We start from the raw sequence: 22,778 nt of genomic DNA on the forward strand, positions 1-22,778 counted from the left end.
TGAAAAAAATTGTGGAGAGGGAAGAGCTCAATATCAAGTATTTTTACCACAATAAAGAAGACATTAAAAGCACCAAGACAAACACACACACACACACACACACACACACACACACACACACACACACACACATACTTAAACCTATAAAAGGAAAACAGAATTCAGAGAACATGCCTTTTCATACAGTTCTGATGGGAGCATACATTATAACTTTTTAGAGGACAATTTGATAATATGTACCTGAATTATTAAAATGTGCAGAATTGGGGCCTAATAATACGTCTTACAGAAATGTATCCTAAGGTTGTTTTCAGAGAGGATTTCAAACATTTCTGTACCACATACTCCATAAGAGTGAAATTTTGGAAAGAGCTTAATATTTCAGCCATATATTACTGACTAAATAAATTATAGTTTTTCTGTTTTATAAAAAGTACAACACCATTATAAATTATGATGTCAAATATTATTAATATGATATAATAGTCATACTAAATTGATCATTTTAAGATTAAAAAACAGAATAATAGTATGATTCAAAAGTAATTTTAAAAGGTACATAGCCGTTGCATGTATAGATTAAAAAAATAAGAAGTCATGTCTAAAATATTAACAGCAGTATCAGTCTGAGATGAGATGAGATACTGGGGGATTTTAATTTCCTTTTTAGGGCTTTTCTGTATTTATTGTACTATGTGTCTCTATTATATCTGTATCAGAAAGAAAAATGATATATACATTATATATAACATAATGATATATACATATATATAATTTATATATCACATATATATGAAAACATGTAGCAACATGAAAGCAGAAAATTAACCAATGTCAAGCTTTTCAAAATATGCTTGCTTTTCCCTGAATTTCAGTATGGTTTCTGTTGATAAATATTATCCAAATTCATTTTGCTGGAATGGTTCTATTATGTGCATAATAACAAACATATTTTCCAAAATGAACAACATAAAAACTTGTCTGTACTAAAAAAAAAAAACAACAACAACACTTAGAAGACCTCAACAGAGGTTAGAAACATGGGTAAGAGTTTCTACTTGGAGAATAGCCATTATTTCACCAGGGAACTCCTAACCTAATCAGAGAGATGTTTGCTAGGACAAGACAAACTACAAAGGAAGAACATTTGGGTTAAAAGTATCTCAAACCTACATTTACTACTGTTACAAAAGAAGATTCAGTTATTGATAGACTATGAACACAAAGGCCAGCACAAGGAGATTAACAACCTCATTCTACTTCTCTGCTGAGACAATCTTGGAATAACACATTCAGGCCATTATGTGGCAGTAGAAGAAAAAAATACAGAAAAAATAGACTTGGTTTTGTAAAAAGCAATAAACATAAGTAAGGGGTTCACAGGACTGACAGAGAGAAGAGTTTATAGTGTGGCACGAATTATAATTGAGCTGAATTTTGTTTAATAGATGCGACATAAATTCTTGGCAATGTAACTGAGAAAAAAGAGCCAAGCAACCACCTACTGGTATTTAAAAGGTATATCCTAAACTTCTCAAATAGAATTAAGTCAAGTGGATGTGACAACAGAGGGAAAGTCTTCATTTAATGCAGTTTTTAGTTTAATGTTTTCAGTTTTGGGGTGAATGTTTTAATTTAATGTTTTCAGTTTTGGGGTGAAGAACTATTTGACTGTCAATCTTCTGTAGAAACTAATAATCCCTGAAAACATCCTATATCAGACATGGTAAAGTATATGCATACACAACACTACACATTCCCTAATACATTTTTTATTCTTTAAAACTCTGATGTGATTTCGTGCTCTTGATAGCTAACCTTTGTTGACTGAATTAATGGACTCAAATGTCTGTTGATAATCATATATCAAATATCTCCCCAGGAACCATTCTGGGCATCCAGACATGAACTAAGCAGAAGCAACAGACATTATTCCTGCCTTTGTGGAACTTACAGAAGCTGAGGAAAGATAAGTGAGAGGTAAGAAAAAGAGTTTGTGCCTGTTAGCTTCTAAGGAAACATAGTAGGTGAAATGTTTGAGAACCCCATTGGATGGTGAAGAGGCTATTTAGATAGACCAGACAAGGACAGTAATGTTTAAGTTAAAAAATAAAAGGATGTGCTGGGTTAAGTGGCTCAGCCTGTAATCCCAGCACTTTGGGAGGCCGAAGCTAATAGATTGACTGAGCCTGCGGGTTCGAGACCAGCCCAGGAAACTTGGCGAGATTTCGTCTCTACAGTAAAAAAAAAAAAATTAGCTAATGTGGTAGCACGCACCTGTAGTTCTGGTTCCTTGGAAGGCTGAGGCAGAAGGATCACTGGAGGCCAGCAAGTTGACACTGGGGTAGCTGTGAGCTTGCCACGGCACTCCAGCCTAGGCGATGGAGTAAGACTCCGACTCAAATAAATAAACAAACAAATAAATAAAATAAAGAATGGGCAAAGACCAACTAAGCAAAGGGAGAGGGAGGAATAGTGTTCCAAGTAATGGGACAAACTACATCAAATTCTTGAAAAAGGAAGAGGATTGAGAGTTCTTCTAGAAAGTAACAGACCAATGAGACTAAATATGAGAAACAAACATTGAGTGGAATGAGACAAGGTAGGAGAGGCAGGGAGGGGGCACATCATGGGTTTGAAATGGAGACCATTAAATGGCAACAAGCAACAGCAGTGCATGGGGAGTTTTTTGCTTCGAAATTATTGGTCTACCTGCTGTGTGGAGAACAAATGGAAGGTAGCATGAGCAAATGCGAAAAACCAGTGTGTTTGTGACAAAAATATGGTAACCTAGACTTGTACAATGTGAGGGAGACAGAGACAAAGGTCTGAATTTGAACTCTTTAGTTTGAAAACTATGCAAAGACCATATAGATACATTGGGGGTGGGAATGAGTGAGGAATCAAGGGTGACATCAGTGTCCATGATTTTAGTGAATGAATGTTGGATGAGGCAAAAGTGGATAAAACTGGGAGATAAATGTTTTCTTATTCTGAATCCCAACTTGTTCCTTGGGTACAATAATCCCTTTAAATAGTTAAATAATAAAATTTAGTATCATCTGGTTAACCACATGGAATTTACACAGCCATTTCTGTAGGCATTCAAACAAATTTTAATACTTTTAATCCTTAAAATACCTTCAAGGATTATTATTCCTCCATCTTACCAAAGAGAATGTCAGGGAGGGTTAGTAACTGGTTGAGTTTCCCAACTAGCAAGTGATAGATCTGTCTATATACCCATCACTTTCTAACTCCCAGCCAATGCTTATTCAATGTAACATACTCTTTTACCCTCATTTTATATCCATCATTATAGTTTTATACAAGCAGGTGGCCATAGCACATTGTTTATAACTCTGTTTAGTAATCAACTCATTTTGTCTTTTATTAATTTTCATTGATTAAATTTATCTCCCCCCTAGGATTATAAAGTCCTCAAAAGTACAGGTCTTATATTTGTATTTGTATCAAGCACATGTCTTTTAAATCGCAATTAATAATTTTTTTCTTTTTTGAGTTGGAGTTTCACTCTGTCACCCAGGCTGGAGTGCAGTGGCATGATCATGGTTCGCTCATCACAACTTCAAACTCGTGGTTCAAGTGTTCCTCCAGCTTCAGTCTCCCAAGTAGTTAGGACTATAGGCATGTGACACCACACCTGACTAATTTTTAAAAATTTTTTTTGTAGAGAGGAGTTCTCACTATTGCCTAGGCTGGTCTCAAACTCCTGGCTTCAAGCAATCTTCCCACCTCAGCCTCCCAAAGTGCCAGGATTACAAGCATGAGTCACTGTGCTCAGCCAATAAATATTAAACAAGACAAAAGATATGTTCACAAATGATATGTTCCAAGACCTTTAATGGATGTTTGAAACCATGAATCGTACCAAATCCTATATATACTATACATATATATCTATGATAAAGTTTAACTTATAAATTAGGCACGGTAAGAAATTAACAGCAATAATACAATAGAACAATTATAATAATATATTATAATAAACGTTATGTATGAGCTCTCTATCTTTCAAAATAGCTCACTGTACTGTACTTGACGATTTTTGGACTATGGTTGACCACAGGTAACTGAAACCACAGAAAGTGAAACTGAGAATGAGGTAGGAATATTGTAATGTCTAGTGAATATGAAGTCAAAATTTCAACTAAGTTTTTCAGAGAAAAACTCGAATGAATGGAGCTTAAAAATTATTCTTGGTCTGTGTAGCTATTTTGATTGCTAAGTCAAAGTACTACTGAGATGCTTAACGCTTGTCTCCCTGAGCGGCCCTATCACCTAAAAGCGTATAAATTGGGGATATTACTTGAACCTCTTTAGTTTCAGTTCCTTCACATGTAAAATGGGGATAATATCAGCACAGACCTGAAAGACGGTTAATAAGATTAAATGAGAAAATGCATAAAGAGGATTAAGCAGTATGTACAGCACATAATAACGTAAATCCTATGCATTCTGCTGGCGAGGACAGACCAATCAAGAGCATGGAGGGAAATGACAAGGAGAGGGGAGGAGGGCCACATACCCGATTCCATCTGGGACTGGCCTGATATATCACCTAGTGAACATGTGCTCAAGGATGGTGAAACTCAAAGTCCACAACTACAAATTTGGTTCACATGTATTCTAGGGATGGTTTTGCTTTCCCTGAAATGATGGAAGAAGAGAGTAGCTCCAAATGACTTTTCCTCTCCTGATTTGAATAAAAGTTCCTCCACTTATAAAATCTGATAACTTAAATAAGTTGTTCAACTTCTCCAGGTTGCAGCTTTCTCACCTATGCAACAGGGATAGCTTCTGCATGAGACGGAAAAGACATAAAGCCTGTCCTCAAATAACATAGTTTAATTGGGGAAGACACATGTAAACAATGAATACAAAACCAAACAGATTTAATTAAGGGCTATAGAAATGCAGCTGAAAAAAAAATCTACTGAAAATGTCATACTGTGACTAGGCGGGTGAATATTGAATGCTAAATCCATTTGAGTTTCATACCATTGGCTGCTAAATTAACTTGCACTTTCTAACGAGAAGCCTCAAAGAAACTTACACAGGTGAGACCATGTTTACTATCCCATGGAAGGTGAGCAGCATTTCAATACATAAGGAAGAGTTCTTTGGTCAGTGAAAACCACATCAGCAAAGACATTCTTAGAAAATGGTATAATAAAAGCAGCCATAATAGGATGAATGGAGTCTAAAAATCCAGTCGAGTAAAATAAAGGTAGCAATGTTATGAGGTTAATGAGAAATAATATTTTTCAGGTTGCTACTCCTGGTTTTAGGCAATGGAGCTATTCCGTTTTCTTGACTGAAGCTGGAAAGGAGCAGCGGAGACAGGTGCACAGGTCACTATACTTTGATGTGACCCCACTGTATGGAAAAGACGGGCAAATGCAGATGGGGAAAGTTTAGGGCTGGACTCTGGGAATGACACGTGTTGGGAGCATTAAGCCTTCTCCTGCTAGCAAGAAGCCTTCAGGGTGTGACTTCTGTCGAATCCTTATAATGTTAGATATGCTTTGAATTTAACTGCTAAAGTCTCAAAGGATCATGAGTCAGTCACTTCCTACTTCTTCCTCCCTCAGCCTCAAAAAAGCTAAGACCTTTAGTTTGAGAATGGGGGCTGGAGCCAGTTATGTCAGCATTTGAATTACAGTGTGTTACTCTATCAAGTTCTGCTATGATTGCTTTGCAAAGTAGAAGACTGTGGTTTGAGGATACAGAAGCTGTAAAAGGACATGAAGCTGCAGAGGAAGACTGCTCTGCTAAGCTGTATGTGTTATTCTGTGGACACTGAGAAGTCACTGAAGTTTTTAGAGAGGAAAATGAGTACACTGCATAGGAAAATAAAGCTGGTCACAAAATTGAGGTCATAATGAAGAGGCAAAAAATGATAGACAGTGAATTAGCAGAATATCTAAAATCAGAATATCTAAAAAGCAATAAGGATTTGAATCAAGATAGTGGTAGTGAGAATAATAATGCCACCTTATTTTTTTTATCTTTTTAAATTTTTTGAGTTGAGGTGTCACTCTGTCATCCAAGCTGGAGTGCAGAGGCATGATCAAGACTCATTGCAGCCTTGACCTCCTGGGCTCAGGAGATCCTTCCAACTCAGCCTCCCAAGTAGATGGGACTACAGTGCAGGCCACCATGCTTTGCTAATTTTTTGAAAAAATTTGTTTGTAGAGACAATGTCTTACTATGTTGTCTAGGCTGGTTCTGGACTGCTAGGCTCAAGCAATCTTCCTGTCTTGGCTCCCAAAGTGCTGGAATTATAGACATGAGCCACCACGCCCATCCCCACCTTTTATTTTTATAATGGTTTGAAACAAATTCAGTATTCAGCATTCTTTTATGTATAATCTTACCATAGAGCCCCACACTAATCAAGCTGATTAAGGCAAAAGTGCAATATAGACCTTCCCTTCTTCCTTAAGTCTCTCTCTCCCTACTTTCCTCCTTCCCTTTCTCCTTCCTCCCTTTTTCTCTCCTCCCCTCCTTTCCTCCCTCCCTCCCTTCGTTATCCAGGATCTGAGCCACCTCTCTATTTTGTAAAAATATCCATTGTGTGAGTCTAGAGAGGTGGCAGGGTGCCCCCCCCACTGTGTTTACCAAAATAAGCAAAATATTTACTTCCAGACCAACCTCCTGCCACTTGGCAAACACATGAGCTTGGAACATAAATGAAGGCAACTACATACTTCTGCCCAATAATTTTTAATGTAGAGTGAATGACTGGAAGGCAAAGAGATAGTTGGAATTCATTCTCAATCCTGTGCGTCCTTATAGAGCAACCTTCAATGACCTCCTGTGTCAAGGGTGACACATCCTATGATTGCCCCATCCCAAGAAGACTGTCAACAGCTTTGAGAGCTTCAGACATATCTTGGTCTCTGCACATTTTCCAGATGGCTCCTCAATCTTTATGTGTATTCTTTGAGCCCCCTGCACCCTTCCAGGAAATCTCTTTAAGTTTAAGACAGCCAGAGATTTTCCTTTATTTTCAACTCAAAGCCTTGACTACATATACACATGCAAATCACATTTTCCTATTTGCTAACAGGAAACCTAGATTTAAAAACACTGAGAGTTGCCTGTGATCACAAGGGCAATTGGTAGGCAGCTGCACAGGGTTCTTACCCACTACATACTATCTGCAGTTTATCACTGGACTCATCAATTCTGCTTAGAAATGTAGAATGCAATGCTGCTAAAGGAGGGGTAATATCACTAATTGTTATGTATGCAAAGAGAAACTGAGTAACATCAAAAACATTGTCATTATCAGTCAAGATAAACCTACAGCCACAGGCCCCACTCCTCTTGCAAAGGAGTTGAGCTGCAAAGGGTAACATATCCTATTTTGCTAATTAACTCACAGTGAAATTCTGCACACTGAATTTAGCTGATGTATTCCCTTGGATGATTACATTTTATTTCTTGTAGTATCTTGTCACCTCCCTACAAAGTTATTGATTGCTACCCCCTTTTGAAAGATACTGCATCCATCAAAGACCAGATTGCTTGTCAGTTAGTATCTCCCCTTCCCAAATTTATATGTGGAGACTCTAGCCCCAGCATGACTGTATTTGAAGATGGGGCCTTACAGAAAGTAATTAAGTTTAAATAAGGCCATAAAGGTGGGGCCTTGATCCAATAGGATTAGTGTTCTTATGCAGTAAATCCCTTACATATGAACAAGTTCCATTCTGAGAATGAGTTCATAAGTCTAATTTGCTCATAAGTCCAACAAAGTTAGTCTAGCTACCCAACAAACAAAATCAGCTATATGGTACTATACTGGAATATGTTTATAATACTTTTCACACAAATGATATATAAAAAACAAGGAAAATATTTTTAATCTTACAGTACCCTGAAAAATACAATAGTACAATACAGTAAAACAGCTGACATACAGGGGCTGGCATCCAGTGAACAGGCAAGAGGAGTTACCGATTGGAGGAGAGTGAGGTGGGAGATGGTAGAGCTGAAGGGTCATCAGCAATAGAAGATGGAGGGCAAGCTGAAATTTCACTCATGCCTGACATTGATGGCACAGGTTCTGGTCCTTGCTGGATTCAATTCTATCTACCCTCTTGAAAAAATGATTCAGTGATGTCTGGGTAGTAGCTCTTTTTTTTTTTTTCATAGATGACACAGTAGCACTGGATTGTACTGTGAACAGCTGCTGCAACCTTCATGTACCATTCTATGTTGTGGTCTTTTGCCTCAAAAATTAATAGTGCCTCCTCAAATAAAGAAAATCCCCTTGCCATTTCCTGCATCATGGGTCTCTTCAGTTCTTCAGTTACTTCTTCCTCTTATCTCCCTTGTCCTCTCTCTGGGCCTTCAATTCCATCAGGTCTTCATTAGTAAGCTCTTGGTGTTGCACAGCAAGGAGTTCAATGAAGTCATCTTCTTGCAGATCTAGCTCTGGTTTCTTGCTGTGGGTTGCTAATTTGCTGAAGACTTCTTTGGAGTCCTCATCTACCTTCTCAAGTCCAAGAAAATCATAAACAAACTATGGGCACAAGTTCTTCTGTGTCAGTGTATGCCAGCCATGTGAACTAACTTATATGGCTAAACATGCAAACACACATTTACATCTTTGAAAGTTTGTAACTTGAAGGTTCATATGTAGGGGACCATATGATGTAATAAGAGATATCAGAGTATGGGTTCACCACCCCACCTCCACCTTTTTCTCTTAGCATTACACCCAAAAGTCATATAAGGACATAGAAAGTATCCTTCTGCAATTCAGGAAGAGAACCCTCACCAGAAATTAAATTTGCCTGAATCTCAATCTTGGACTTCTGCCTTCAGAAAAGTAAAAAACGAAATTTCTGTTGTTGAAGCCACCCACTCTATAGTATTTTGTTTTGACAGCCCAAATTGACTACTACAATGGCCATTACAAAACAATACACCATCCAGCATTCAATAGTTTCACCTCTATGGATCTTTTCTACTTTGTCAACAAATTTTATGTGTTCCTTGAGCTAAACAATTTGTTATGCTACAAAGTTTGCTACAAATTAAATTTCTAGGAGATTTTAAAATAGGCCAACTAACTGATACTATACTATAATGGTATATATATATTCTCTTTGTTACTTTACTATTTACGATTAAAGGGAAATGAATACAAATGAATTGAGAATTTATTGAAGTGTCTACTGGTTTTTCTGGGGTCAATTTCAGCATGACTTGTGAATACAGCAGGAACATGAGTCATAAAGAATCCAAACCTTTGACATTATTTCTACATTAAAATCGCCATGACTTAAGATAATCATATTTATGATCACTTTAATACCATAAGTCATAGGTTACAAACTAAACATGCTCCAACTCATGAGTCAGTCAGATAAAGTAAATGAATGAGGCAGACTGGCTCTAAGAATCCTAGTATTTATTTCAACATCAGTTTTCTTACTGGAGCTGTGGCATCTCAGTGGCAGAGGAGAGACCTTTTCTTGTAAGAGCACTGCTACTATTTCAGTAGATATGGTTGATGGTTGAGGTGCAGCAATGCAGATCCAGAATTAGCAAAGAACAATCTGAAAATCTGGCTGGAAATCCAGATTTTTATAATGAAATCTTTTGAATGTTTAGGTGTTGAATCCTTAAAATGCCCTCTATGCCAAATTGTGACCCATAGGCCACTAATTTGTGACTCAGATATAGATTTGCCGGCATGGTGCCTTCCTGAATTAAAAGGTCTTTCTCAACAACCTTGCATCCTGAAGATTTACAACAGCAACAATACCCCAACAACCACCTAAGTCTACAAATGAATGTTTTAATAATGCTTTCAAAATTATTGTCTGTTAACTTACTTCATATTTTTAAGTTCAAAATCTTCTTTTTTAAAAAAAGGCATATGCAAAATGTATTTCTTCATTATTTTATTTACTACATTTTAGATACATGTATAGTCTGTTTCTGTATGACTGTGTTTGTGTTTGCATTCACTATAAGCAGACTATGAAAATAATGAGCAAATCTAACTTCTACAGCAAAACCAAATATTAAAAAAGTAACTTGTTCATTAAAGTGAGTTTAGCCATAAATATGAACTGAATCCCCCTGTCCTAGCAGACTACCCTCCTAACTACCTCTACAAACACCAGACTTGCTCAAAAATTACTGGTTCTCCTCAATAATTAGAAAAGAAATGGGAACTAGGAATTGTTTTAAAACATATTTTTGGACAATTCAACAGTGTTAGCTAATAATAGTGTATTCATTTTCTATTGCTGTCCTCACAAATCACTCAACTCAGTAGCTTGAAACAACATACATTCATCTTATAGTTCTATAGGCCAGAGTCCCATATACAACTATCAGGCTAAAGTCAAGATGTCTACAGGGCTACATTTCTTTCCGGAGACTCTAGTGGGTAAATCTGTTTCCTCACATTTTCCAGCTTCTAGTGGCTGCCTACGTTCCTGCTCATGACCTCTCTCCATCTTCACAGCCCATAATGTTGCATCTTCTGGTCCATCTTTCAGAGTCACTTCTCCCTCTTCCAAGTCAGGAAAAGTTATTCTCTTACAAGGATTTGTAATTAGATTGGGATCACCTGGATAACCCAAGACCACATGCTCATTTCAAAGTCCTTAACTTTAATCTTATCTGAAAAGTCCCTTTTGCCACGTTAGGTAGTATATTCACAGGTTCTGAGGATTAGGATACGAACATCTTTTTCTGGGCAGGGGAACATTATCCTATCACAAATGGAAACAATAATAGCTATTGCTTATTGAGTGCTTATTATGTTTTAACTATTATACTAATTATATACATGCTTCATCTTGTTTAATTCTATAAACAACATATAAGTCATGTAATATCACTTCATTTTAAAGATGAAGAAACTGAGGGTAAAGAGTTAGGTAAATTGTTCACGGTCATAGCAATAGTGGGCAGTAAAACAAGTACTCAAATCTAAGAAGGCTCTGTCTGACAAACTAAAATATCGCAAAATGTTCAAGGAGAAAAGGGGGACAAGGAAAAATTATAATTTGATTGGACAAATGGAAAAGAAAAGCTCTTTGGCCATTTTCTGTCTTGTTCTTATTGTTTGCTGTTGATGTATTTTGCCATATTTAATGAACCTATATGGTATCTAACTCATAAATGTATCAGGTAATAATTGCTTAATGATTATGACTTCATTCTAGAAAAATTCTGAAATCAGCTCTCATTAGGTCAGAGTGAAAATTTGCTTTCATAGAGTTCCAAGAACACCAACAAAGCATTCTGTCTTTGAAATGTAATACCATCTCACCTTGATCCAAAGCCTGCATTAACTATTAGAGTATCATAAATTTAATATGCAATTTTTCAGCAGAAAAGAAAAATAACACGCAACAGAAACAAAATAAAGCTTTTTGGGGTTTTTTTGAGTTGAAGTTTCACTCTGTCGGCCAGGCTGAAGTGCAGTGGCTGTGAGTTTGCTAGCCTTGACCTACTGGGTGATTCTTCTATTTCAGCCTTCCAAGTAGCTGGAACTACAGGTATGCACCACCATGCCCAGCTAAATTTTTTATTTATTATAGAGACAAAGTTGTGCCAAGTTGCCCAGGATAGTCTCAAACTCTGAACTCAGGCAATCCTCTCATCTCGGCCTCCCAACATGCTGGGATTACAGGCATGAGCCACTGCACTCAGCCCAAAATAAAGCATCAACACTTCAATGTGTACATCCTAATTAGAATGTGCACAGAGTAACTGAAATGTTTCAGAAACCATGAAATGTATCATTAGAATTTTCTACAGGACTTTCTGGCTTAATCTCTTACAATTCATTCACACTAAACTTGCTATCATATGACTGCCTATACTTTTGTACCTACTCTTCCTTCTGGAAATATCTTTCTCACTTCTTCATCTCCTGATGTCTGTCCATCCTTAAAAATCTCAATTTCAATGTCACTTGGTTGATGATGTGTAGCCAAACCCAGGCTTCAGTCAAATTTCTAACTGCCTTCTCCAGGCTCCCACAGCTCTCTGCACATTTCTTTGTTATAAATTGCACCACATTGTGCAGTACTGATTGATTTATACTATCCCCATCTATTAAATTGGACAATAACCTTACCCTGCACCCATATTAAAGCTCTGGCATAAAGAAATGTGTGACAGCTTATGAGTTTTTCTACAATCATTCACACAGTTCTTACACAACCTGTTTTTACTAATGTTCTCTACTCTTATTCTTCAATCTGATACTATTTATCTGTACTTAGCTGATGTGAGTTAATGAACTATACATGATATACAATGTCTGTAGTAGTCAGACTTTACAACGGTCTCCAGTGCTATCCATCTCCTGATAGCCTGCTTGTGTAATCCCCTACCCTTTAGTGTAGCCTGGATCCAGTGATTGGCTTCTAATCTACCTAAACAGCAAAAGTAATAGGATGTCAGTTCTATGGTTAGGTTGCAAGAGATGGTGATTTCCATGTTGTTAGCAGGTTTCCTGTCTTTACTGGTCTTGATGAGGCAAACTGCCATGTTGGAAAGGCCCACATAGCAAGGAATTGAGGACAGACTATAGTCAGCCACCAGTGAGGAACTGAATCAGCCAACAACCACACAGGTGAGCCTGGAAATAAATCCTTCCTCAGACCCAGTTGACACTTCAATTGCAGCCTTGTGAGAGACTGAAGCAGAACACCTAGCTGTGCCAGACCCATATTCCTGACCTACAGACACTGTAAGAAAGCACAATCCAAATAATCATTGTAGCTGTGTCTCACCCCAGCAGAACCCCACATGTGAGACAAGGCTCCTGATTAGAGAGAAAAAACTTAATCTTGGGGCCCAAAACCATGGCTTGTCATGAATGTGCACTTCAGAGGCACCCTGGGCTGGGCAGAAAAGTAGAGCAGCAAGATAAGGAGGTTTCACACCCACTGCAAGATTAAATCAGCAGCAGAATGGGAAGATGAACTCTGTTTCATGGAGCACTCAATTGGTAATAAGGCACAAGGTCAAACTTTATCCCCACTAATATGTCAATGCCAACGATCAAGAAAGAAAATGAGAGGCATCTGTTGATCTTCAGCTCTAGCAATCCTGTCCTCTACAGGTGTCTGTTGCTAAGACACCACCATTATTATACTGATAGCATGTATAATCCTTTTATTCTCCTATGTGCGTTTTTAGCACTATGCAATTCGTATAAAAATCTTGAATTAAAACTAAAATAATACATCCATTGGGGACAAGGCTGAATTAGGGTTTACTGACTAACCAAGTCAAGGTAGGTGAGGCTTGCTAATGAGGCAGTGCCCATTACCTCAGTGCTCAGGCAAGCTTGCATAGAGTCAGGTTCCTGTGGACACAAGACGCTGGGTGCTCTGAAGACCAAACCATGGCCTCTGGTGGGAAGTTGTATGTGGATACGACAGCTGCATGAGATGCTTCAGAAAGGCTCGGTCTGACAAGCCTGAAAACTGCTGCTTTGGAGCTGGTATGCTTCCCCCACTCACTAACAGATTCAGAGAGCACAGACTACTTTCCAAGCTTTTCATCTTTAAAAAGGCAATTCGGCTCCCTGAGCCTTTGAGCTCATTCCGTTTTGAGCTGACTGCTAATTGTATGCGTGCACATATGTGTTTCAGAAAAGAGATAAGCACATTGCCTTGGCCTCCTCACTAACTATGGAGACACTTCTCACTTCTGTTCTCTGCAAGTTTTCTAAATGTGGCCTGAAGTTTTCTAAACATTAACCCTTCTTAGTAACCACAGTACACTTTCTTCTAGCGATGCTTTCTGTATTGTTTGTTTAGAAGTCGTTTTTCATCATTAATTCTTTGAGTCCTGGGGCTTAGTATTTTAATTTGCTTTTTGTGATCATGTTTATATTTTCAAATTACTTAATAATAACTACACAGTACAATATATAATGAGCCACAGGAGATGAATGAGGCATCTTTTAGCTTTAGGGGACATGTTTTAGATTTTAAAACCTAAAGTGGTCTGATTTTCAAGTGTTATAAAAAGGCTGACATATGCCACAATTTAATTATAGTTTGCAATGCTGATTTCAGGAAAAGAAAATTTGGAGTGGTTTTCACAAAAATGCAAAAGCCTTTTCCAATAGTCATGGCAACTAGTGGCCAGATGGTAGAATAGGATTTCTGGTTGCTGACTGTGATTCTTTAGAAAAGAAATCCACATAGAAGCAGCCAGGCTCATAAAATCTGCCCTGCTTGAGAACTGACCAGATTCACTGATTGTTTAGTGGTCCTATTCTATACCCTGGGCAAATTAGTACCCCCAGCAGAGCCTTGGATGCATCCAGTCAGCCCTGAGGTTTTACAATCTAACACTTATTCTCAAGAACAATGGGAATCTCCCCATCCTAGTCCTAAGAAGTACAATAAATCCTCCTAAGGGAAGAAATTTTCTGACTTCCAAAGTGAGTGCTATTCGTTTACATCAAGGTTTCCCTTTCTTTTTTTAAGCCCCTATTCCTAGGTGCATAGCAAATATAGTTGAATAAACAATAATGTATTGAGTCAATTGTTCCAACGAAGTTATCTATTTTATGAAAATTAATGGCTCAGTTTAAAAGTAACCAGAGAAAAGTGCTCAGTTGAAAGGGTCCCAGAGAAATCACACATTTCCTCAAGAGGATAACTTGGCTAACTATAATATTAGCAATGATACCAATAGCAGCTAACATTAATTAAATATTTCTTCTGTGCTAGGAGTTTTACTAAAAAGAAAGTCCTCGAGACATTGGACAACTAAAATAACTTTAAGTTTTTGTGTGTGTGTGAAAGTTGGTATGCATATTTTCACTTCCTTTTCTTTATTGCCGTTCTCTCCGATCTGTTTCTTGTGACCCTCTATCCTCCCTGTCATTGCCCCCAGTATTCTTACCTCCTTTATATGTTAGTAATGACTATGGTATACCCACACACACAATAAATTAACTGTCTTGTGTATTTGTGATTTTGATAAATCCATTGAGAATTAAATTGCAGATAATAAAATTATGGTTTATCCATACAATACATCTTTAGCTTCAATATAATTTTTTGGAAGCAGTCAGGATAAAAAAATATTATTGCTGACTTTTCAAAATATCATTTCTTTAAACACATTAAGCAAATTGCCTTTTCTAGCATTATTTTATAGAAAACTGTAAAGAAACATACACAAGCTATTTGAAGAAGGGGTATGCATGGATTACAACTGGCTTAAAATATTTGCTTCAGTTACCCAGCAGTAAATCCTTTCTATAACCTTTTGTACCTGACAATAGTATCCAAGACTCTTTTAATGTTAGGAAATCAACAGTAATAAAGGAAGAAAACAGAATATCATCATAAAATTCACCACTCTTTCTCCATATTCAGCAAATTAAACAAGCCTGACAAACAGGATGCTAGTAACATTTTTTAAAAATCAGCATTGACTATGTTAGAGAAAAAGAGGTGACCACAGCAAGATCGTAAAGTGTAAGCACGGCATATTCAATGCAATAAAAAGTTAAGAGCTTTCAGAAGTTAAACTCCTTGAGGAAAACCAAAGAAGGCTCTTTGTTTAACAACAAAAAACCAAGTATCTAGTAGAATTCCTTGTGCTTAGATATTTTATGAACCTCCTGTGATACATGACATGAACCAAAGCCAGCATCAGAAGGCCCTGGGATAATAGAAATAATAAGAGTCAGTAAAAAGTATATTGAGCAGGGATCGGGATAGCATAATTTGAGGGGCCCTAGAAAATTCTCTCTGCTGCCTCTGCTGAATCCTGCAGTTTTACATTTGGAGAATAATTCTCCAAGGTTAAGCTAAGATCAGAGTTTTGATGGGAGAAAGAAGTAGAAAGAACTTTTGGGGAGAAGTGGAGCTTACTGAAAAGAGCTTCTTTTTGTGGCCAAAGGACAATAAAGGACACTAGGGACCATCAGAAGTGAGAGAACTATCACCATACAGGGCTTAAAGGAAACTCAAAGAGGAACAGGAAGAGTTAAAAAGAAAGTGTGTATTGTATCATTTTGATTGGTAACACTAAAGCAGGATTTCTCAACCTTGGCTTTGGACAGTATTGACACTTTGGTCATATAATTCTGGCGGGGAGGGGTCAGTCATGTGCCAGATGCCTGACACAGGATGAAGATTAATGACTCACTTGAAAGTAATCAAAGAAAAATTCTCTGTTGAAAAGGTTCTAGGAATTAAAACATTTTCTCAAAAGGATCACTAGTATACTAGTAATATTATAGGATATTTAGCAGCATCCCTGGCCTCTACCTATCAGCTGCCAGTAGCAATTTCTTCCACCCACAGTTGTGATAACCAAAAATATCTCCAGACATTGTCAACCTCTGGCAGGTAGGAAGGCACCTAAAGGATTAATTTACTCCCTAAGCTGGGACAAGAGCACTTTCCATCCCCTTACCCATCCCTTCCCATACTCCTGTTCTCAATCTAAAGAACTGCACAACATAAGAAAAATACAAACTCATCAACACAAAAGAATCAGAATTTCTTTTCTTGTAAAATTCAGAGCAGAGCGATTTATCAGGAAGACCTGAAATGAGTGCCTCTTCACTCAACTATTTATCCAAAATTATAGATTCCATCTTTAATTTTAGAGATGTTTTGTGCTTTACTCATTACACAAGACCAGTTCCTAAAAGAGATGCCCAGTAATACTCAAGAAAATGTGTGCAATTTAATTAACACTTATGTGAGGGAGCCAAGGAAGCCACTAGGCCAGATAAATAACCAAGAGATTTTGTTATGCATAAGAATTAGTTATTGTTTGCAGAGATCCCAAAGAATGAGCTTCAAATGTCTTGACTCATATGGTCCAAAATCTATTTTCCCTTCCTTTCCTTTTCTTTAGTCTTTTCTCTCCTTCACTTCTCTCCCTTCTTTCTCTCCTACTTTCCCTTCCCTTCTTCCTTTCCTTCCTCCTGCTTCTCTCTCTCTCTCTCTCTCTCTCCCTCTCTCTCTCTCTTTCTCTCTCTCTTCCCTTGTAGGTACAAAAAGAGGAAAGGATGTGAGGAAATTATGAAACATTAATTGGAAAAAATAATAACACCTTCCCTGGAAGGAAAATTAATGAGCTTAGAAGAGTATAAACTGATGCATTTGTGCAAATGGTGCGACTGACTCACTGCTGTAACTCTGGAATAGTCAGAGGCCCAAATGATGATGTTTTGTATTTATTCTACTAATTTCTGATTTGGGGTTATTATGATAAGATCTGTAGGGGAAAATTTATCTTGGAGTTGAAGCTAATGAACCTAAATTATCTATAAAGAAGGCAGTTTAATTACTAAACACTACACAGTGAATAATATATTTCTATGTAAAATATGAATCTTTTCCCTTTATTTTTGTATGATTACAAGTTAGACAAATGGTGAATAGTATAACAACTAACAATAAGGAGGCTTACCTTCTGGCCCCCTTTATCTCTCACTAGATGTCTGACTATGGGTAAAGCAATTAATCTCTATAAGCCTCAGTCTCATTTGTGAAGTTAAGGGATTAAACTAAATTATCTTTGTAGTAGTCTGTTTTGCATTGCTATCAAGGAATACTTGAGGCTGTGTCGTTTATAAAGAAAAGAGGTTTATTTGGCTCACAGTTCTGCAGACTAGAGAAGTATAGTGCCAACATCTACTTATGGTGAGAGCCTCAGGGAGCTTTTACTCATGACAGAAGACAAGGGGAGCAGGCATGTCACATGGTGAGAGTAGGAACAAAAGAGAGGGGAGGAGGTGCCAGCCTCTTTTTAACAATCAGTTCTTGTGGTAACTAATAGGGAATTCACTCATTACCAAGAGGATGGCACCAAGTCATTCATGAGGGATTCAACCCCATGATCCAAACACGTCCCACTAGGCCTTACCCCCAACATTAGGAATCACATTTCAACATGAGAGGCGGAGAGGACAAATATTCAAACTATATCAATCAACTTTCAATAATTCTTCCATCTCCAAAATTCTATGATCATGAGGAAAATCTAGCTAGCTCAATCTGAAACTGAAAGGAAAAAATATGCAATTTGATAAAGAGAAACTACAGAACATAATTACTCTGTAACACACCTAATTTCTATGCCAAGCTACTGAATTAAAGAAGAAGGGGAAAAAAAGCTTATTTTATTGCTCAAAGCTCTTGACTATAAAATAACATATATTACTTTTAGAATCTTCTTTAAACTCGAATATCTATGATTTATTTTCAGATGGGATAAGAAACTCTGAGAGTCTTCTGTGTGCAGTGTTTTGAATGTCAGTAGTTATGTTATGGAAAGGGGGTCTTTAACGGGAAAGAGAGGTAGGAATACAGATGCCAAACTAATGTGGAACTTCAAAAGCTCAGCCACAAACATTGAGGACTGGCTCTGCAGTGGTGTCTTGACATCTATCTTGGAAGATCTTCTACTGCAAATATGTATGTGTCTGTTACTAAAATTCAGAGAAAATCAATCTTAATCTTTATCAGAGAAATAAAGTCCTACCCTGGTTTTATGGGGGCTCTTAAAAAGAAATCTCCTGTATTGACTACAAGACAAACAACCATCAGACGGGTGATTTCTTTGAACTTTTTGTATGAACTCTGATATCAAAATGTGGGGAGAATAATCCAAGAATGCAGAATTTAAGCATGTATTTCCTTTACAGAAACCCAGAATATGTGTTTACCCTCCATGGACTAATATAAAAAAAAAGTTTTGGCAATGTTTGCCTGACTCTGGATTAAAAAAATAAAATCTAGGGTCGGGTACGGTGGCTCAAGCCTGTCCCAGAACTTTGGAAGGTCAAGGGGAGAGGATTGCCTGAGCCCAGGTGTTCGAGACCAGCCTGGGCAACTTGGTGAGACCTCATCTCTACAATAAAACCAAAATTAGCCGGGCATGGTAGCAACTGCCTGTAGTTCCAGTTACTTGGAAGGATGAGGTGGAAAGATCACCTGAGCCCAGCAGGTCGACACTGGGGTGGCCATGAACATGCCACTGCACTCCAGCCTGGGCAACGGAGTAAGACTCCAACTCAAAAAAATAGAGAAAAGAAAAGAAAATCTACTCATATGCCCTAAAAAATTCAAATTTTGTGTACATATATAAATTCTCAAATTTGTAGACTTAGTCACAGTAGAAAAAAAATTGAAGGGCAAGAAAGTCTCTCTTCTTTAAATGGAAGCATAGAAATAGTGATGCTAGTTGGAAATGCTAGTGCCTCATTAAGGGAATACGTCCCATCATCTGCCAGATCTTGAAATTCTTGGCTCTGGCTCCTGAGGCACAAAATTCATAGCCTGAACAGCTTTTCGTAAATAATTTCAGCCCTCCTCCGGATTCCTACAAAGGGATACTTCATTTATATCATTAGATACTTGAAATCAAAGGGAAAATTCCTTCTAAATAGTCAAAAACCAAATATTAAGTTGGGAGATTTTACTTGGAAGAAAAATGCACAGGGAGAGGTGGAGCCAAAGAAGATGATTTCTTGTAATGTATGAAAGCTAAACTATTCCTTGGATTTACATCCAGCAGACAGACTCAGACCAGAAATGAACCTTTAGAAAATATCTTGCCCTGGAGAAACACTCCTCATTCAACATCAGTCCAAATTATGTGTTATGTCCTCCTACTTAAAATTTCTAACACTATTCTAAGAATATGAGAAAAGCAAAAAGAATCACTAGGAAGTATAAAATGTACAAAGCTTTTTCAAGTCTGTAATGTCACAGAATCAGCAGACTCAAAAATTGCTTGCACTCTTATTTTTAAAGAGCACATCTTGAAATATCTACTTTCTAAGATGCAGAATTTTTATCTTAGATAATTTTTTTAACTATTAAATTGAAAATCAGGCTTATTGATATCACCAATATTACAGTAAACTGTATATTCAATTCTCCATTTATTTATTATGACTTGATCTTTTATTGTCTTTTTATGCTGAAAAGCATCTCTGCAGTCCTCCTTCAAGATACTCTGCTGCTTATTGTGCTTACATTTTGTCAAAACAAAATGTGCAGAGTTGTTTCTATAATATGGAAATGTTTAGAGTGAACTGACAAAAATAGTAAATACATTGGCATCTTTGTATTAAATATAATGGTTGGGATATCTTCAATTATTCCCCATAGATTGGGAAGTCACTTCTCATTATTTTTTATTTCCATAAGTTTGTTTTTATAAATACTATATTTGAACTTGAATTAGAGAGAGGTCCTTTCTTCTGCTCTGATAAATAGGATATCTATTAGCAACCAATATGAACATTATAATGAAGACTTAGAAGTGGACAATCAAAACAAAGACAGAGTGACACCTTATTATAGATTCATATTTTTATTAGAGAGAGATAAATTATCTTTTCCTGCAAAAGTCCAAGTTCTGTTTATGCATGCATCTGGTAAATATCATAAAGTAGAAAGTAGAGTAAAAAGCGACAAGAACATTTTAGATGCTCTCCAGTTTTCTATTTCTGCAAGTTTTTTAAATGTGTTATTTTTATTTCTCCTATTTAAAAAAATAGAAATCCAAAGAAATATCCTGTTTCACACCCACATTTCCTCAAATCCCATAGTCTTCAAGGTACCCTTCTCGCACCACATCTTTTTTTTCATATTCTATAGATAGGAACCTAAAGAATATGAAGGAAATAAGTTGTATTGTCCCGAGCCAGGAACAACTTCAGACATTACTAACATGCACAATATCACTGAACAGGACTCTGGATGGTACTGGAAGGAGTGGTATTCCATGCAACAAAAATAAGAAAATCTTTGAAGTAGTGCTCCACTGTACTTCCCAGAGGTGTGAAGAAGCGCAATTATCTTTAATATTTCCATGCCATAGAACTCTAAGGCTATTTCTAATAAATATCACATTATTTATGTCATTATTAGTATATTCAAAAATCTACTGTCTCATAAAGAAAATATCATTTAAGGGTTATTTCTCAGATTGACTGTAATAATTTACACAAGTTTTGAGCATAAATACTGTTTAAGTATCTACTTATTATAATGTTGATTTTTTTTTTAGTTTTTCTTTATCTTCCTAACAAAAAGTATAAAATTACTCAGAACAAGCAGGTATTCTTTTCTTTAGGACAGATTCAGAATTCACTACCAAATAAAGACATGATTTTGTCTATGTTTTCTTAAATTTATGGTACACATAAAAAATTAGTCAAAAAAAATTTTAAGCAAACTTAAGGCATACAAAAATATAAGTTTCATAAATATAAGTTACCTGTACATGAATAATCATCAATTCTGATGTATCCAGTTTTGCAGATGCACATGAAAGAACCTGGAGTATTGACACACATCGTATTTTCACGACAGTAATGGCGTCCTTCAGCACACTCATCAATGTCTGTGAAGAAAATGTAGGGCAAGGAGGTCAATAGTAACAACATTCTAGAGTTTCTCTATAATTTTCTTTGGGAGAGATAGGGGAATAGTTACTAATTAAATAGCATTTTAAAAACATTCAAGATATCTCCTTTAATAGAAAGGTTTGCTATTCAAGTTACTGAAACCATATAAGTTTTTTCCAACAGCTTTTGCTGGTGTCTCTAAGAAGTCTGTCTATTCCAATTTGCATCATTCTAACTATTTTTTTAAATTTTGGGTGCATTCATCTACCTATGTTTGGTAAAACAAATCAGAATGCAAAGATCGGGCTACTTTTACATCTTGGATTCTTCGATCACTGAATCTACCATATATTATTGTTTTATCCACCAGCTATTCTGTACACTCCAGGACACCCTTAAAGAGGTAAATATATTATTCAATCTATACCCGAATTTGAATAGCTTCACTTAAAGATATGAAGCCAATTACATGTAATTTGTTAGACACACAAGTAGACATATAGCTACCCTAGTGTCTGAACAGAGATAAGATCATAATATAGAGACTTGATATAGATAAGTTATAAAATAGTATCATATGGAAGATTAGAATGGCATAATGGACATTGGAGACTTAGAAGAAAGGAGTACACTAGTTGGGCTATGGGTGCACTTAAAGTCCAGACTTCTTCACCACTATCAATTCACCCATGTAACCAAACCCACTTGTACTGCTAAAGCTATTGAAATAAAAGAAATTTTAAAGATCTCATATAGGAGATCTTATATAGTAATTCATTCACCAAGATTTGAGTATAAAGACTCATAAATGCTAAGGCATTATAAGCACTAGTATTAATTGTGAAGAATGTGAATTTTGACAATAAAACTGTATTCATTTTATATCACTTCTATGCAAGAAACATATGCATTTTACAGGTATTTTTTCATTATATAATACTCTATATTAAGGACCTTTCTGCACTGACCAGACAAGGCATTTTCCATCCAGTAGTCTGCTTTCTCAAATCTTTGTAGTGAATTCACAAGGTAGCACTGACTTCATTTGTACTATTACAGAAATGAATCAACTGTAGAGATGCTAGGTGACTCGCTACAGGGCCATGTCATTCATGTAACATCCACAATGCTCCCAGTGCTGAGAGCATCAAAAATATGAAACAATATAACATCAGAAACTATATTTTAGAACTACAAGGTTCTTAGTAATCATCTGTGCTATCTACTTATTTGAGAGAGAGAAAAACTCATTTTTCTATAGAGAGACTCAATTTTCTATTCAATCTCATTGTCAGTATAAGAAATTCCAAATCTTAACATACAAAGCTCCTCCTTTTCCAAGCTTACAATC

At 36.6% G+C, this 22,778-nt stretch overlaps 1 protein-coding gene across 1 annotated transcript in view; it reads right to left on the reverse strand.

Annotated features, from left to right (window-relative positions):
* LOC103255883 overlaps positions 1-21,419 on the reverse strand; it is a 61,895-nt gene extending 40,476 nt beyond the window's left edge. The window contains exon 1 of the mRNA XM_008053805.2: positions 21,298-21,419. Coding sequence (XP_008051996.2) covers positions 21,298-21,417 — 120 coding nt within the window. The 5' untranslated portion in view covers positions 21,418-21,419. The remainder of the gene's footprint in view (positions 1-21,297) is intronic.
* Between the last annotated feature and the right edge of the window lie 1,359 nt (positions 21,420-22,778).

Source organism: Carlito syrichta, unplaced genomic scaffold, assembly GCF_000164805.1.
Source record: "Carlito syrichta isolate Samal-C Ts95f unplaced genomic scaffold, Tarsius_syrichta-2.0.1 Scaffold288608, whole genome shotgun sequence".
In the NCBI taxonomy this organism is placed as follows: domain Eukaryota; kingdom Metazoa; phylum Chordata; class Mammalia; order Primates; family Tarsiidae; genus Carlito; species Carlito syrichta.